At 41.1% G+C, this 19,063-nt stretch overlaps 1 protein-coding gene across 2 annotated transcripts in view; it reads left to right on the top strand.

Moving 5' to 3' along the window:
* Positions 1 to 19,063, top strand: part of LOC145355092 (Golgi apparatus membrane protein TVP23 homolog A-like) — a 51,344-nt gene that overhangs the window by 19,770 nt on the left and 12,511 nt on the right. Inside the window, exons 3-7 of one of the 2 annotated variants that reach the window (XM_080206952.1) lie at positions 6,428 to 6,572; positions 10,503 to 10,592; positions 11,088 to 11,219; positions 12,673 to 12,801; positions 17,949 to 17,982. In XM_080206952.1, the coding sequence (XP_080063078.1) occupies positions 6,428 to 6,572; positions 10,503 to 10,592; positions 11,088 to 11,219; positions 12,673 to 12,801; positions 17,949 to 17,975 (523 nt within the window). In that variant the 3' untranslated portion in view covers positions 17,976 to 17,982. Of the gene's footprint in view, positions 1 to 6,427; positions 6,573 to 10,502; positions 10,593 to 11,087; positions 11,220 to 12,672; positions 12,802 to 17,948; positions 17,983 to 19,063 lie in introns of those variants that run through there. The other variant, XM_080206950.1, reaches the window with a different exon arrangement.

Here is a 19,063-nt window from a genome sequence, read left to right as displayed (position 1 = left end):
TTCACTCTTCACAAAGGAAGACATGAATAATGTACCAGAAAGAAACATGTTTTAGTGAGGAGCTGAAGGAGATCAGCATTAGTAGAGAAATGGTTTTGGGGAAATTGATGGGATTGAAGGTGGATAAATCTCCAGCTCCTGATAATCTTCATCCCTGAGTACTTAAGGAAGTGGCCCTGGAAATATTAGATCAATCGGTGGTTATTTTCCAAAATTCTTTGGACCCTGGGATAATTTCTACAGATTGGAGGGTAGCTGATGTAAGCCCATTACAGAAAAAGGAAGGTAGAGAGAAAATGGAGCTATAGACCAGTGAGCCTAATGTCAGGTACCAGGGAAGTTGCTAGAGTCCATTATCAAGAATTTAATAACTTGGCGTTTGGAAGGCAGTGGTATAATCAGACAAAGTTAGCATGGATTTACAAAAGGGAAATCATGGTTGACAAATCTATTAAAATTCTTTGAGAATGTAACTAGTAGAGTTGACCAAGGAGAACCGGTAGAAGTGGTTTATTTAGACTTTCAGAAGGCTTTTGACAAGGATTCACATAACAGACTGCTATGTAAAGATAAAGCACATGGGATTGCAGGTAATGTCTTGAGATGGATAGAAAGCTGGTTAGCAGATAGGAAGCAAGGAGTTGGCATAAATGGGCCTTTTTCTGATTGGTAATTAGTGACTGGTGGGTTTCCACAGAGATCTGTGCTAAGACCCCAACTGTTCACATTATATATTGATGATCTGGAAGAGTGAATTGAATGTATTATCTCCAAATTTGCAGATGATATAAAGTTGGGTGGGAGGGTGAGATGTGAGGAGGATGCAGGGATGCTTCAGAGTGATTTGGACAAGTTGTGTGTGTGGGCTGAGTGGTTAGAGACCAGTCATTTCTCCATGGAAAATGGATATAGAAGGAAACTGATTATTATCCATGTTTATCTGCTACATAATTTTTAATAGACGATTAGGAAGTTATTTATCCCCGTTTAACCTTCCATACATACCTCACTATGACCAATCTAAGAGACTTGTTATAAACGTGCTTGAGGTCGAATGACTGACGCTAAAACAAATTAGAATCTGTATCCATTGAATCAAAATGCTGCAGTCTGTTTTTGAAATCCAATTTCCTCCTTCACTCAGGCAATTATATAGGCAAATACAAATAATATCAGGAGCCTCCCAGTATTCCCCTCCCTAGTCCAGGGGCACTGAAGCTGATTGAAACTTGTTGAGATGACTAACTAGCATAGGATATTTCCTATATGAATCATTTGACCACTGACAGAATTCGCTGAATCATCAAGGGGAACCCATTGAAACAATACCAGCAACAATTAACCAGTTGCATACACATTCAACATTTACTCCTTATTATTCTTCCTAAGAAAGGAGATGAAAGTTTCAATACAATTTACGATGATATTGCGACATAATGGCCACTTATGCTCTTGTAAGATTGGCTGCAACCACACCAGAGGAATACCAGTTCGTCTCAAGTATTTTTCTCTCCCTCCACTCCCTTGCTAACCCAGTCTTCCCCAACAGTCAGAACATTGTCTGATTTCAGCAATGAATTAGATATAGCTTTTGGGGCTAAAGGGATTAAGGGATTTGTGGGGTGGGGGGGGAGGGGATGATCAGGATATTGAATTCGATGATCAGCCATGATCATAATGAATGGCAGAGCAAGGTTGAAGGGCTGAATGGCCTATTCCTGCTTGCAGTTTTTATGTTTCTAACTCTTACAATAAAGTTTTCAGCATAAGCATTAATTTATTTCAATTGCTTGAGGGTGATTTCAAGATCTGAGCAAGAATACTGGTGAAACGATGAGAACGTACTCCTGAGCAGTGCCGAACAATAGCTAATGTCTTAATCTTTTCTCACCTGGTGCTATTTTGTAATGTGTCCTGCATTGTAGCCAAACATCTCAATGCCCTTCTTTTGACTAGGTTAATTGCAATTCCCATAAACCACAAACTCCATACGAGAAGCAGCAGTAGAATTTCCTGGTATTTTCTATAGCTTAGTGAAATCAAATACAGAAGTGTATTGAGTGGGAGCATGAAAGAAAGAAAAGGTGAAAAGAAAACTAGCCTGGAGCCTGACTTCCCCATGGAAATAATCTTGAGTCCAATTTAGATGGGAGTGGTGGGGGAAGACTAAGTTAGCAAGGAAGTGGGGGAGGCAAAAATAATTGAGCCGTAATGGTATTCCCCTGCTGAGATTGCAGCCAAACTTACAAGAGCATTATGTCGCAATATCACTGTGAATTGCTTCGAAATTTTCATTTCCTTTCTTGGGGAGAAAAATGAGGGGTAAATGTTGAATGCGTGTACAACTGTTTAATTGTTGGTTGCATTGTTTCAATGATTGCGAATCCCCCCCCCCCCCCCCGCCCCCCCCTGCCCACCACCGCCACCCTCCCATAGTATGGAGATTAGATTTTTAGGGTGGGTGTAGAGACTACCCCTTGAGACTATTTTTCACTCCACTCTCTTGTCCTGAGCATTGACTGGTGCTGGGTATTCCTTCTTAGTGACCTGTTACTTACGAGGATATAAGCACTGAAGGACACACAAAATTAAATGTGTACGCATCATCCTTTTGGCCCTCACAACATCTCAAAACTTCAGTGCTACTGAATTACTTTTGAAACATGTAGTTCCCGTTTAGGTGGCAAATGCAGCAGCCAGTGGACACACAGCGAGGTTCAACAACAACATTGACAGAAACGGTAGGCTGTTCCATCATGCGGAGTGGCCTGGTTTAGTGAGATTCTGATCTGCACCATCTGGCAGGGGTTACTGGCTGGCAATAATAACTCACCTGACGAAGGAGCAGTGCTGTGAAAGCTAGTGGCGTTTGCTACCAAATAAACCTGTTGGACTTTAACCTGGTGTTGGGAGACTACTTATTGTGTTTACCCCAGTCCAACGCCGGCATCTCCACATCACGGCAATAATAACCCAGTTAATAATGTACTCCAGAGAATGGTAATTCTCCTGCTGTTGTTCTGACTGAGATCAGGTAAATTAATGCAATCTTGGTCTGTGTGGATTAGGTAATTACTGACCTAACCAGTTGAACCATTCATGAAAGTATGCCTTTTACATAATTTTTGTTTTAACAAATTTGGAGTGGTCTGTCCATTATCTAGGAATTCCTACCCAGAGTGCCATAATCCATAATGCCTAAGGGGTGGCACGGCAGCACAATGGTTAGCCCAGCACCAGGGATCCAGGTTCGATTCCCAGCTTGGGTCGCTATCAGTATGGAGACTGCACATTCTTCCCGTGTCTGTGTTGGTTTCCTACGGATGGTCCAGTTTCCTCCCACAGTTTTAAAGACATACTGGTTATGTGCATTGGCTGTGCTAAATTCACCCTCCGTGTACCCGAATAGGCGCCGGGGTGTAGTGATTAGAGGATTTTCAGTAACTTCACTGCAGTGTTAATGTAGGCCTACTTGTGACAGCAATAAATAAACTTTATAATCATTTTGTGGAACTTAAGCAAATTGCTTGAATGTGTTCATCCATTTTAATTACTCTGAGGTTTGGTAGTAGTTCAGTCCATGCCACCAGCATTCCTTGTTTTATTTTCCACATTAAGATCAGGATTCAATTTCTCCACTGTAGCTTGTGATACTTCTTGATTTGAGTCACTTCCGTCTAGTTGCTTCCCCATGTAAGAGGGAACTGTGTTCACTGGAATATTTATAGCCAGTAACACACTTTGCCTCTCTTCAATTAGAATTAGGCTACCTATTTGGTAATATCATTTTTACCAAGTACTTCAAACCTGCAGCTGTGCATGTTGCCACAGCAATATGGTCTCTGAGTTATCTGCAGCACCACATCTAACCTAGATGGCTATAATCTATAATGCTAAATTGCCCCTTAGTGTCTGGGGGACTAGCTAGGGTAAATGTATGGTGTTATGGGTATAGGGCCTGGGTGGGATTGTGATCAGTGCAAACTGGATGGGTGAATGGCTTCCTTTTGCACTGTAGGGATTCTATTCTATCGAACTCCTAACTGTCCTGTCAACAAAATTCATTATGACCTTGCTGTTGTGTTTACAAAACACTCGTTCAACAGACAAATCGCAGCATTTGTTCTCTAAATAATTAACTGGCTCACAATAATTTCAGCTGACTTTACTTCCGTTTTCACCGGTGATAATCGTTTTATTTGTTTGTATAACATTGCAAGATTTGGTATGATATCTACTGTTGCACGGCAGCAGTACTGAGTTATTGACATAAACATTCTGATGAACGTTGCCTTATGAGCAGCATTTATTAGAGTAAAACATTCAGTGAACAAAGTAATTTGGGCAGTTTCCATCTATAGCGTGAAGAATAGTAATTGTGCAACACGTGAATAACAAAAGACATCGATGATTGTCACTGTTGCTTTTAACTCAGTTATGTTAAATACATAACCACTATGAAAGATTTCAATTCCCAAAGAGAGCCCCTGCATTTCCTTGATAAAAATAGTCCTGAATAATTCAAAGCACTGTGGATGTAGCATTTAGCGAGACTTAAAAGAAGCTACAAGAATCATAGAATCCCCACAGTGCAGAAGGAGGCCATTCAGCCCATCGATCTGCACCGATCACATAAGGACATAAGAAATAGGAGCAGGAGTAGGCCATCTAACCCTTTGAGCATGCCCCGCCATTCAGCAAGATCATGGCTGATCTGAAGTGGATCAGTTCCACTTTCCCGCTTTCTCCCCATAACCCTTAATTCCCCTGTCTATCAGAAACCTATCTACCCGTGATTTAAATATATTTAGCGAGGTAGCCTCCACCACTTCAACGGACAGAGAATTCCAGAGATTCACCACCCTTTGAGTGAAGAAGTTCCTCCTCAACTCTGATCTAAACTGGCCCCCCCTTATCTTGAGGCTGTATCCTCGAGTCCTGCTGTCCTTTCTAAGCGGAAAGAATCTCTCTGCCTATCCATCCCCTTCATTATCTTATACGTCTCTATAAGATCCCCCTTCACTCTTCTAAAGTCCAACGAGTACAGACCCGGTCTATTTAGTCAATCTTCATAGGCCAACCCTCCCATCTCCGGTATCAGCCTAGTGAACCTCCTCTGCACTCCCTCCAAGGCCAATATACCCTTGCACAAGTGCAGCGACCAAAACTGCACACAGTACTCCAGCTGTGGCCCTGTATAGTCACAATCTCACTCAGGCCCTATTCCTGTTACCCCACATATTTACTCTGCTAATGTCCCTGACACTAAGGGTTAATTTATCATGGCCAATCCAGCTAATCAGCACATCTCTGGAGTGTGGGAGGAAACCCATGCAGACATGGGGAGAATGTGCAGACTCCACACAGACAGTGACCTGAGCCGGGGATGGAACCCAAGTCCCTGGTGCTGTGAGGCAGCAGCGCTGACCTCTGTGCCACCATGCCGCCCTTGTACAAGTACAGGAAAATCTGAAATTAAAAATAAGAAACTTTGAAAAGATGAACTAATTTAGTCACTAATTTTAATAAGAGAAGGTTTTGGAGTATGGTGGCAGGTTATTGACCTGAAAGTTAACTCTTGTTTCTTTCTCAACATACACTGCCACGCCTGCTGAATAATCGCAGTATTTTCTGTTTCTATTATTATTAGAATTTTGGTTGCGTAATTCTTTCATCATTCTGATGATGGGTTAGATACCAAAAATGTAAATAACCCGTCTTTTGTTTCTACAGCTACTGGTTGACCTGCTGTGTGTTACTAGCAGTTTCTGTTTTGTTTCAGAAATTGTTTTTGTGTTTTTTTACTGAATCATGTTTATAATTATTAGGTTGGAAAGTACTACAATAATAAAATTCCTAATCCACAGTAATAACATCATAGCTATTCTTTGCTAATTTGATATCCTGTAATTTATCAGAGGTAGAACATAACTTCAAGGGGGGAGGTGATGGCCTAGTGGTATCACTGCTAGATTATTAATCCAGAAACTCAGCAAATGTTGCGGGGACCAGGGCTCGAATCCCGCCATGGCAGATGGCAGAATTTGAATTCAGTTGAGAAAAATATCTGGAATTAAGAATCTACTGATGACCGTGAAACCATTGTCGATTGTCATAAAAACCCATCTGGTTCACTGATGTCCTTCAGGGAAGGAAATCTGCCACCCTTACCTGGCCTGGCCTACATGTGACTCCAGAGCCACAGCAATGTGATAGACTCTCAACTTCGCTCGGGCAACTAGGGATGGGCAATAAATGTGGCCAGCCAGCGATGCTCGTGAATGAATAAAAAACCTATTTTGGAATAATAGTCCTTATTGCTATGGCAAATTATTGTGGTGCTCAGTGATTGCTGTAAATTTGTAATAGATTTGTTTATTCCTTGGATCCCTGCTGTTAACCTCCTAATGTCTTGAATATTTTTCAGGCACCCGCTAGCTACGTTTTTCCACCTGTTTTTCCGCATAAGTGCCATCATTACTTATCTCTTATGTGACTGGTTCAGCAGAAGCTTTGTTGCCTGTTTTGTGACAATACTTCTCCTCTTGTCCTTTGACTTCTGGTCAGTAAAGGTAAGAAATGTGAATCTGATGACGATAGACCACTGTTGACGTGCTCAGTCAGTTGTGATCTGCAATTGCAATATTTTTTACTGTTTCATTTTAAAAGTAATACATTACTAGCCACAAAGAGAGATGAAAAGTTAGAAACGCTATTGCAGTCAGTGAAATGTCTTGCTTTGATTTTCTGTGCCGTTTCGGTCAGATATGTTTTTGGTTTTAAGTATTGATGACCAGCTCTGGGCATTCCCTTTTGGGAGCTCACCCCTTGAAGGTAAAGGGATATGGAAAAGAACCATGGCTCCTGTTGTACTTGAATATAGCCATCATGGTTTTGTGATTGAATGTTCTGGACAAGGTGTTCCTAATAGTTTGTAACTTCCCCAGAGTTTGGCTACTAATGGATTACTTGAAAATACCCCAACTTGTGTTTCCCCCATTGTTGTTGCAAACTTTGCCTTCCACTGAACAAGCACGAGTTAGAATATTCAATTCTGCTATCATTGGGTGGCACGGTAGTTAGCACAGCTGCCTCACAGCGCCAGGGACTCAGGTTCGAGTTTTGGATTGGCGAACTGTTTGTGTGGATTTGCACATTCTCCCCGTGTCTGCATGGGTTTCCTATGGGTGTTCTGGTTTCCTCCCACTGTCCAAAAGACGTGCAGGTTAGATGGATTGGCCATGTTAAATTCTCCCTCAGTGTCGGGCGGGGGGGGTGGGGGCGAGGCGAGCTAGGGTAAATATATTGGGTTATGGGGATAGGGCCTGGGTGGGTGCAGACTCGATGGGCCAAATGGTCTCCTTCTGCACTGTAGGATTCTATGATCATTTCGAACAGAAAGAAGTAGGTTGGCGGGTCAAAGTGCCTGTTCCTATGCTGCACTGTTCTTTGTTTTTTAATACCAACTACGGAAGTAGTCACATCCTAAACAGCGTAAATATGGAGGAATACATTGGCTGTTGTGCTTTATTAACATGAATGTGTTTGTCTCGACATGTCTCAGCTGCGGTGAAAGGTTGCTTGCTACTTGGCCATTTACCAAATGGTAGCTCCTTCCTCGATCGGGATGTTATTTTTTGAGGGACAGAAAACTGAAAACTTATAACACGTTCACCACCTATTGGTCAAGCAATAAATGACTGCTCAGTGATAACACTGGACTCTGCACCCAAGAACAATATTACAATCTTATTAAAGAATAGAAGAAGCAGACAAATGAGATGTAAAATTCTTCCTTTAATAATAAATGCTGTTTATTTCCTTTATTAACCTGACAACAAATCTATATTTGCAGAAAACACACATTTCAAAACTGTATTCCATTTTTGGGAGGAATTCATTGGGAGGAACTATGGACATTGTTCCAAGTTTTAAACAAAACTATACAATTTATAGAAATTATTATATGTTTCTATAAAATCCCCTTTAACTCTTTCAAACTCTTGTGAATACAATCCTGACCGACTTAGTCTGTCCTTGTATGACAGACCTGCCATCCCAGGAATCAGCCTGCTTAACCTGTGCTGTACTGCCTCTATAGCAAGGACATCCCTCCTCAAATAAGGACACCAAACCTGCATGCAATACTCCAGGTGTGGTCTCACCGAGGGCCTATACAGTTGCAACAAAACATTCCCATTCCTATACTCAAATCCTCTTGCTATGAAGTCCAACACAGCATCTGCCTTCTTTACTTCCTGCAGTACCTGTGCGTTTACTTTCAGCAACTGATGCACGAGGACACCAAGGTCTTGCTGGGTATCCACCTCTTTCAATTTACATCTATTCAGATAATAATCTGTCTTCCTATTATTGCTACTGAAATGGATGACCTCACATTTATCCACATTATACTGCTTCTGCCATGCAGATGCCCACACACTCAACCTGTCCAAATCATGCTGAAGCAACTCTGCATCCTTCTCATCCTCCTGCCCAACTTTGTATCATCTGCAAATTTGGAGATAGTACATTCAGTTCTCTCTTCCACTCTTCCAGATCATTAATAAATAATGTGAACAGTTGGTGCCCTAGCACAGATCCCTGTGGAACCTCACTAGTCACTGACTGCCAATCAGAAAAAGACTTATGCCAACTCTTTGCTTCCTATCTGCTAACCAGCTTTTTATCCATCTCAAGACATTACCTGCAATCCCATGTGCCTTATCTTTACATAGTAGTCTGTCATGTGAGGCCTTGTCAGAAATCTGCTGAAAGTCTAAATAAACCACATCTGCTGGTTCTCAGCTAGCGTACTTTAATACTCTAGTTTTAGAACATAGAACGTAGAACAGTACAGCGCAGTACATGCCGTTCGGCCCTCGATGTTGTGCCGAGCTATGTCTGAACCCAAGATCAAGCTATCCCACTCCCTATCATTCTGGTGTGTTCCACGTGCCTATCCAATAACCGCTTGAAAGTTCCTAAAGTGTCCCGACTCCACTATCACAGCAGGCAGTGCATTCCACACCCCAACCACTCTCTGAGTAAAGAATCTACCTTGGGCATTTTCTCCTCTTAATCAATCCGTTGGTCCTCCTTTGCTGAATTTTAAACTGTTCCCGATCTTCAGGCCTATTGCATTTTCTTGCCAATATGTATGCTTCTTCCTTGAATCTGATACTATCTCTAATTTCCCTTCTAAGCCATGGCTTGGCCATAATTCCCTTACTGCTATTGCACCACTCAGGAACAAACAGCTCCTGGAGTTCAGCTATTCCTTCTTTCAATGCCTGCTATTGCCTGTCCACTGTCTTTCCTTTCAGTAATGTTTCCCAGTCTATGATGGCCAATTCATGCCTCATACCATCATAGTTGCCTTTATTGAAATTCAGGACCCTGGTCTCAGAATCAATTACTTCACCATCCACCTTGACAAAGAATTCTACCATATTATGGTCACTCGTCGCCAGGGGTTCTCTCACAACTAGATTGCCAACTAATCCTTTCTCATTGCACAACACCCAGTCCAAGATGGTTCCTCAACGTATTATTCCAGAAAACCATCCTGTATGCACTCCAGAAATTCCTCCTCTATTGTATGATGACTGATTTGACTCTCCCAATCTATATTCAGATTAAGGTCACCCATAATCACAGATGTTCCTTTAGCATGTGCATCTCTGATTTCCTGTCTAATGCTTTTCCAACATCAGCACCACAGTTTAGTGGTCTATACACCACCCCCACCAATGTTTTTTGCCCCTTGGCCCAAACAGATTCCACATCATTTATGCTAATATCTTTTCTCAATATCGTACCAATACCATCTTTGATCGACAATGTAACTCCACCACCTTCTCCTTTCTGTTTGTCCTTTCTAAATACTGTCTTCCCGAGAAGGGGATGGATAGGGTAGAGGTAGAGAGATTCTTCCCACTTAGAAAGAATAGAAGGACTAGAGGACACAGCCTCAAGATAAGAGGTGGGGGGGGGGCAGTTTAGATCGGAGTTGAGGAGGAACTTCTTCACTCAAAGGGTGGTGACTGTCTGGAATTCGCTGCCTGTTGGAGTGGTGGAGGCTACCTCGCTGAATATATTTAAGTCATGGGTAGATAGGTTTTTGGTAGGCAAGGGAATTAAGGGTTATGGAGAGAAAGCGGGAAAGTGGAACTGATCCACTTCAGATTAGCCATGATCTTATTGAATGGCAGGGCAGGCTCAAAGGGCTAGATGGCCTACTCCTGCTCCTATTTCTTATGTTCTTATGGGATCAAATGAAAAATTTCCAATCTGAATATGATAAAACTTGATGCCGAAAGTCAGTGGTTATTGCTGTTTCTGATTTGGGCATACTATGTCATTGGGCCCAGATACAAATCCTTTGCTAGATAATCACTGAATGCTTTTCCTGGCTGCTTCCTCCTACAGTAGATTAAGAAATGATTAAAAAAAAGTATGGATGAATTGTAATGTGAATTTCTGTTTGTTGTTGACTGCAGAATGTAACAGGAAGGCTACTGGTTGGTTTACGTTGGTGGAACCAGATTGATGAAGATGGAAAAAGCCATTGGCTTTTTGAAGCCAAAAAGGTTAATTGCTTAAACGTAAAACCATTGAGTAATGATACTCTCCTTGTCTCTCTTCCATAAAACCTGCAATCTCTCTCTCCTCTCTTCTCCCTGCTGCCCATCTCTCTCTCTCTCCTCTCCCTGCTGTCCATCTCTCTCTCTCTCTCTCCTCCCTGCTGTCCAACTCTCTCTCTCTCTCTTGCTACTGCCCATTTCTCTCTTTCCTCCTTGCTGTCCATCTCTTTCTCTCCTCTCTGCTGTTTGTCTCTGTCTCTCTCTCTCTCTCCCCTCCCCCTCAACTTCCATTTCTCTCTCTTCCCCCATCCATCTGTCTCTCTCCTCCCCGCTGTCCATCTTGCTCTGTCTCCTTCCTGCCATCCATCTCTCTCTCTCTCTCTTCCTCCCCTCCCCTCCACTGCCCATCTCTCCACACCCCCGCTCCCTCAGCATGTGTGCTGATTTTTGTGTTTTCGGGTTTGGTGGTAGGTGTGTTAAAGTTGTTCTGTTTCTTCACAGACTAGTCCCAAAAATAGAGCTTCATCAACTGAAGCAGAAGCCCAGATCTTCTGGCTTGGACTGATTGTCTGCCCCCTAATATGGACAGTGTTTCTTTTCAGTACTTTGTTCTCCCTGAAGCTGAAGTGGCTGGTAAGATATTTGTAAAGAACTACTGCAAGAATATGAACCAATATTTTATTCTGTTCTCTTCATAACATAGTTATTATCATTGACCTCTGCTGGACAGACCTACCCAACAATGTGATGTGGCAGCCATAGCCAAGCTTGGCCATTTTAAGTTTTTACTCCATCCCTCTTGTAATAAAGGACAACATTCCATTTGCCTCCTAATTACTTGCACTGCCGATTATACTGACTTTTTATGATTCATGTAGAAGGAAGCAAAGACCCATTTGTACCATGGCATTCTGCTGTCTCTCCACTTAAATAATAATCTTCTTTTCTGTTCTTCCTGCCAAAGTGGGCAATGTTGCATTTTCCTATGTTTGCTCCATCTGTAAAATGTTTGCCCACTCACTTAACCTATCTACATCCCTTTGCAGACTCTTCCTATTCTCCTCACAACTTGCTCTCCTATCTATATTTGTATCCTCAACAAATTTGGTTACAATGCAGTCAGTCCATTAATCTACCACTTCCCCCACCCCCGCAGATCTCTGTGGCACTCCAGTACTTTACCAACTTGGAAATGTCCCATCCAGCAGACTTTGTTTCCTGTTAGTTAGCCTATTCTCTAACCATGTTAATATGTCACTCCAACACCATGAGCTTGTATCTTTTATGTAGCACCTTATCAAATTTTAATTTAATTCAGTAAAATCTGGACTAAAAAGCTAGTAGTTTCATTGGTACCATTAATGCTATCAGATTGTCATAACAAACAGTCAAGTTCATTGATATTCTTTAGAGAAGGAAATCCTTATTCAGTCTGGCCTACATTTGATTCTGGGATCCCAGCAATTTAGATGACTCTTAACTGCCCTTGAAATAGTCTAGCAAGCCCCTTGGGCAAATAAGGATAGACAATAAATGCTGTCCTTGTAAGCAATGTTCACATTCCATGAACGAAAATAAAAATTGTGCAATAGCTGGTTGCTTCTCTTTGTTTGTCCTCATACCTCCCAACCTTCAGTTAGTTCTTGGCCACAAATGGACTAATATTGTGAATTTGATGCACTTGGATTTTGAGCGGTATTTAATCACTCAATATTCAACATTCTAATTGTAGGGTCCATTCATTCCTTTGAATAGACGAAGACGGCACTGGTACAGAGTTTAAATTAATTTATTTTCTTAAACAGAACTTAAAATTAAATCATTACAAAAGCAAAAAGAAATTGTTCATTTCTGTCTTCAACTCCTTTCTATTAATTAATATGTCCATTTAATCTGATTTAACATCTACCTGACTTGATTGACATCTTTATGTGGTTGTAATAAGTTGTTTTTCTGTGATCTCTTTGTCAGTGTTTGAACGTTATTTGGAGAAGTTTAACAGATGTGAAGTGGTTACTGATGTGATAATTGCCCTGTCTCTTTAAGACTTGTGCATCTTTAACTCATTAATTAATGTGCTTTGCAGGCCTTGGTAATAGCAGGACTTTCTTTACAAGCAGCTAATCTTTACGGATATATCCGCTGTAAACTTGGAGGCAACAAGAACGTCACTAAAGCAGCTTCAACATACCTAGGCCAACAGCTTTTTCAAAGGGTAAGGTTAAAAGATTCTACAAACAGCTAACTTTTGTTACCATCAGTGAACATTTTTTGAAAGTGTTTTACATTCATGGCAAAAGCGAAATGAAGATCTCAAGAAAAATATTTTAGATCCTACTTGTAAAGCATTTCATATTAGAGAAAAGTCAGCTTTGAAGCAAATATGTGGAGCGTTAGAATTATACTCCACCTGCTGGACTCGAGCTTACACTTCTGTTTCAAGTGACTTTTTAATGTCTTTAATGTTTTACCTTGTTAAGGAACATATAGAACATAGAACATTACAACGCAGTACAGGCCCTTCGGCCCTCGATGTTGCGCCGACCAGTGGAACCAATCTAATGACCCTCTAACCTAAACTATTCCAATATTATCCATATGCCTATCCAATGACCATTTGAATGCCCTTAAAGTTGGCGAGCCTATGCTGCATAAGCTCTATTTTCAGACAGTGCATTCTTTTCTTTAAGGTAAAGTGATTTATTAGCGAATAAAATTTTAGGTCTGTTTCTATGCTCAAGAGGTTTTGATTTGATTCATTGTTGTCACATGCATTGGTCTACGGTGAAAAGTATTGTTTCTTGCGCACTATACAGACAAAGCATACAATGAAAGTAGAGAGTGCAGAATGTACTGTTACAGTCATAGCTAGGGTGTAGAGAAAGATCAAATTAATGCAAGGTGAGTCCATTCAAAAGTCTGATGGCAGAAGGGAAGAAGCTGTTCTTGAGTCGGTTGGTATGAGTCCTCAGAGTTTTGTATCTTCTTCCCGATGGAAGAAGGTGGAAGAGAGAATGTCCAGGGTGTTATTGTTGGGTATGTTGACAGTGGACATTGCCACGTGCAAGGATCGGTCCAGCCTTTCCTCCCAGCCAAATAAACTTCTAAAATGCAAAGTTCAATATTCCAGACTTTGAAAAAATATACATTTTTTAAGGCAAGTAGGTGTCACTTGTGAATATGTTATGCTCAATTTATAACTGGAATACTCTACTTCTACAATTGCTTGTTATTGATTGGACAATAATAATGTATTAGGGTCCCGGACCAGAATCAGAAATTACATTAAGATGCCATACTAGACTCCAACAATTTTTCTATTTTGGCATGTATGTGAGGATAGAATGCTTTACTCCAGGATTAATTCCGCTAACAAATTAGAGATTTTTTATAGGTAAAAACAAACTTTATTTAATAACCGTTTAAGTATAACTGTAACAAAATGAAGCAACTTAACTATTAACAGTTGAACAATAGTTAAAAAATGAAAGGAAACAACTTTTATTTCTAACTTATCACTGTTTCAGTTCCAAATAAGCAACATTCTCTTACAGACTTAAAAATTCCACTTTAAATACAGTTAGCAATAAATACACTTGCTATAAGGAGCGTAGACAGCCTTGAAACCATCGGATATTTTAGTCCCAGAGCAGCTCGCAGGCCTCTTGTCTTTAAATAAACCCCAGCCAGAAATGAAAGCTATTTTTCTCTGCTACATGCCTAGCTTCTCCCAATAACCATGTTATCACACGACCCTGTCAATCAACCTAATCAAAAACCCCAGAGGAAATCTTCCTCTGTAAACAAAAATTCAATTAGCTCTCTCCTAAGTAAATTACTGTTTGGCTCAAATGAGTAATAATCCTGCTGTCCCAGCATCTGACCTGCATTCAGTAAAGACACACTGACTGCCGACGGAAAAAAAACTGAACTTTAAAATATTCCCCTTAAACATAAAATATATCAATAGCACACTATCATCACAATGCCCTTTCATATATAGAGTAAAATCTGACGAGAATTATAAATATATTTGTTAGTGTGAATGTCAAATGATCCAGGGACCATTTGCACAAAGACTTTGTACTTGGGATTCTCTACCAATGTACCATATACTTAACTGTACAAAGCTATAGTGAGTTTCTGATTACCTGCAACTCATTGGAAACCACATCTTGATTGTGGATACGTAACTAGTTGAGGTTCTTTGCTTGTAGAGGTATCACTCGTTTGTAAGCTGCTAGTGGAGATGTTAAAGAAGTAGCCCGTGGGCCAAATGATCCCTTGAGCTGACCTCCTTTTGGATCCTGCTGATTCCTTCTTTTCACTTTTAGACAAAGTTACTTTCAACTTCAACTCCATTGATCTCTTAGACTTGGAAGATGACAAATGTTTCACCCGGTTTGGTCCAAATTCACCAATCAGGAATGAACATTTTCCAGTTCCTCAGACCCAGGAACTTTGAAAGAGTTGATGGTTCCACATTTACAAATTTTGAAGGGAAGAGTTGAAAATGAGCAATAAAGAAGGAAAGGACATAAACTAATCTGAGCTTGCAAAATTAGAATTTATTTGTGTAAGGATGTTCCTCCCGCTCTTTGAACTTAGGTTTCTGCGTAAACCTATGCAGCCTACTCAATGAAGAATCTACTGATGACCATGAAACCATTGTCAATTGTCAGAAAAACCCATCTGGTTCATTAATATCCTTTAGGGAAGGAAATCTGCCGTCCTTACCCGGTCTGGCCTACATATGACTCCAGAGCCACAGTGATTTGGTTGACTCTCAACTGCCCTCGGGCAGCTAGGAATGGGCAATAAATGCTGACCCACCCATTGGTGCCCATGTCCCACAAATGAATTAAAAAGAAGTATCACCTGGTTCTCCTCTCAATTTAATGTCTCTGATGGAAAAGACCAGCAAGTTAAAATAGATCTAACTAAAGTTGTAGCAGAGACATAGCGATCTCGTAAAAGGACTCTCCCTTTCTTCTCATTTTATTCCAATCCAGCTCCATATCCTCAAATTTTCTTTTATCATTAGAACCAGGTGTTGCTTTTTGATCTTTTGTTTTCTCCAAAGTGAGAGGTATTGATACTTGGTTAGTCTAATTTTGCACTCTGGACACACCAGTCTGGATTCTTCAATTTGCATTGTATGTTTTTGTTGGAGGATTGCTGTGCTAAAAATTGGGTGGAATTTTGGGATTAGTTTAGATTCTTCAGCCAGAGTTTAATTTGAGCATTAAGCATCCACAGAAGTTTCATGATCCATGTACACTGATGTGTAAGTATGATAACATCATGGGCAGGATTCTCTGTCTTGTTCACACTGGGGGGATTCCCTGGTCCCGCTGCAGTGAATGGAGATTTGGCTGAGCGTCAGATTGTCCATCCTTGCTGGCAGTGAGGCGTAAATGAGAATTCTGGCCCACATGTACCCTTTTCCCTTAACACCTCACACCATTTCCCTTGATTGTCCTGTTAAATTGAGTGGAAATCAACTGAAAAATTAATACTGAGCATTGTCAGGTCTAAGCTATCTTCCCCCAGTTGTCACTGAGATGTTTCCTTGTGGGTTTTGCTATGGTTTTTTTTTTAATTATACTTCTGTGCGGCAGTGACTTTCCTATGGGAATTCTCCTAAAATTCAGCTGCTCCTTGGAGACCCCAGAGGTTGCCAGGCAGGTTGCACCTGAGAATAACACAATATTCATGAAGGCCTTGTTTTTTTAACTTTGCCCCTCGCCTGAGGTGTGGTGATCCTCGGGTTAAATCACCACCAGTCAGTCCTACCCCCTCAAGGGGGCAGCTCATGGTTATCTGGGACTACGGGACTTTACTTGAGAAGGCTGGCATCTTCCTGACAATATCCTGAACAGCAATGTTCATATACCAGGGTGATATGGTGGCACAGTGCTTAGCACTGCTAGCTCACAACGCTGGGGACCCGGTTTCAATTCCGGCTTCAGGTGACTGTGTAGCGTTTGCACGTTCTCCCTGTGTTTGCATTGGCTTCTTCCAGCTGTTCTGCTTTCCTCCCGCAGACACGGGGAGAATGTGTGGATTCTGTACAAACAGTGACCCAAGTTGGGAATCAAACTCGGGTCCCTGGCACTGTGACGCAGCAGTGCTGACCACTGTGCCACCGATGCCTGTAAGGTTGAGTGAAGGGACAGTGCCAGGTGAAGGTTGGAGTTTTGCAGAGCCCTCACTGCCTACTGGGTACTTGCAGTTATTGATTAAATTAACTTCATCAGAATATGAAGGCAGTAGATGGCCGGTGGTAGATGGCCCTTGTATATGATATAGAATCTGGATAAAAGCAAAATACTCCGAATGCTGGAATCTGAAACAAAAACAGAAAATGCTGGAAAATCTGAGCTGGCCTGACAACATCTGTGGAGAGAGAATAGAGCCAACATTTCGAGTCTGGATGAACAGCTTTGATGAAGGGTTATCCTGATTCAAAACATTGGCTCTATTCTCTCTCCACAGATGTTGTCAGACCTGTTGAGATTTTCCAGCATTTTCTGTAAAATCGGGATAATTTGTTACTCAGTGTGGACCAGTGCACTTCTTTAATGGGAAAACTGGATAAATAGTTGAAGCAGAGTAAGGTAAGAGCTATGCAGAGAGTGTGAGGTTGTTAACTTGCAATCCAAGAAAGGACCTGATATTCAATAGCGCTGTATTAGTGTTTTGGACACTAAATGGTCACTAGTGTTTTGGACACTAAGTCTCCAGTCTGAAGGGCAGGAGGTGCATGCTGATTATGAGCCAGATGTCTTTCCCACCTGCCATATTGGCATCAGGTGAAAGGTCATCCAGGACTCCCACCTGAAAAAGACTTTAGGCTGTTTATAGGTGCAAAATTGGCTCCTGGTTGGCCAGGTGTAGAGTCATAGAATGCACTTGTGACCTAACAGGCACCCCTTAAAGGGATGGCTGACGTTGCCACTTGAGTGGTAAGTTTATAGAAGATACATGCCTGAGTGAGCTACTCATATCTTCACCTGATTCTCATTGATGTTTGCATTGTATTCTGAAAGTCTTCCATTATATGAAAATCTTTGCTGTGGAGATTCCAGCATTGGATTGGGCTGGGCACAGTAAGAAGTCTCACAACAGCAGGTTAAAGTCCAGGTTTATTTGGAATCACAAGTTTTCAGAGCGCTGCTCCTTCATCAGGTGCAGTGCTCCGAAAGCACGTGATTCCAAATAAAGCTGTTGAATTTTAACATAGCGTTGTGAGACTTCTCATTATGAAACTCTATGACAAAGGGTGTTTGTGGAAGAGTAGGAACTTGCCTTTTCTTACCTGTTCAGCTCGTGTCATTAACTCCTGGTCCTTTTTTTCAGTCGGACATCATATTTGGAGAGCTGTAAACTACAGGTAATAATGTTCACATCATACTTTCCCATAAGGTGAACCAAAGCTGCAGCTATTTTTATAACAGTTATCCAGCGTAAGATAAATCCAGTTAAACGAGTATGATTTTTTTCAAGTGACTGGCTAACTTTTAATGGGAAGATTAGGGTTGTCAAGAGATCAAGCATCTTATATTAAGCATTGAGGATCATTTTTGGAGAAATATGGGGTTTGTACAATTTTCCTTCAGTGAAATTTATTACATTGAGCAAAAGAAAAGTCAGGAAGTCTTATTTTCCACTGTTCCGGAAGGGTTGAAGGAATGAGTTTTAAAATTTGCATTAATCGATGCTTCATCTTGCATGTTATCCTTGATCTTAATATCCTTGCTTACACATTCTTCTGGGCAGAGAACTATAGGGAAAAGAGAGGGACTGTTGCCTGAATAAGACCCTTCATTGTGATTTCAATGATCTGTTTGATCTGTGCTTTCCTTAGACTCGTAAAATTCAGTGCGAGCAAATTTTTGTTAACTGTTATTCATAATCAAGAGAGATTGCTTCCAAACTGTTGCACTGTAAATGAGATTGATGTTTTTAAACAAAAATAATAAGGTTGCTTGCTATTGCTAAAATGGCTATATTTTTCGTATCTTTTATTACTGGTACGAAAATCACAAATCACTAAATGTATTATAGGAACTGCATATGAGAGAACATTCGAAAGCTAAGATAACTCAAAGGCTTATCAGAGGGAAATGGATCTCAAGAAAGTCGTCAGGAAAGCTGGAACCATACCCAGCTAGAAGATAAACTTTCCAACCACTATACAACTACAACTTGCATTTAAACTAGTTGCTTGTCGAAAGGTGCTTGATTGGAATGTAATCAGACAAGATTTTACAAAGAACCAAAGAAGGAGACAATGGAAACAATTTTAAAGGACATCTCAAAAAGGGAGAGTGAGGTTGCAAGGCTTGAGGAAGGAATTCCAGAGCTTTGGGCCTACACAGCTAAAGGCAAGGCTGTCCGTGCTGGGACAAAGAGCTGGAAGCAAAACAGACCAACTGCAGAAGAATGAAGAGTCCCTGGAGGATTTGGGCAGA

This window comes from Carcharhinus amblyrhynchos, chromosome 18, assembly GCF_965287045.1.
Source record: "Carcharhinus amblyrhynchos chromosome 18, sCarAmb.v2.hapA, whole genome shotgun sequence".
NCBI lineage: Eukaryota > Metazoa > Chordata > Chondrichthyes > Carcharhiniformes > Carcharhinidae > Carcharhinus > Carcharhinus amblyrhynchos.
Note: the sequence above shows the minus strand (reverse complement) of the source record. Positions and strands in the feature narration are given on the sequence as shown.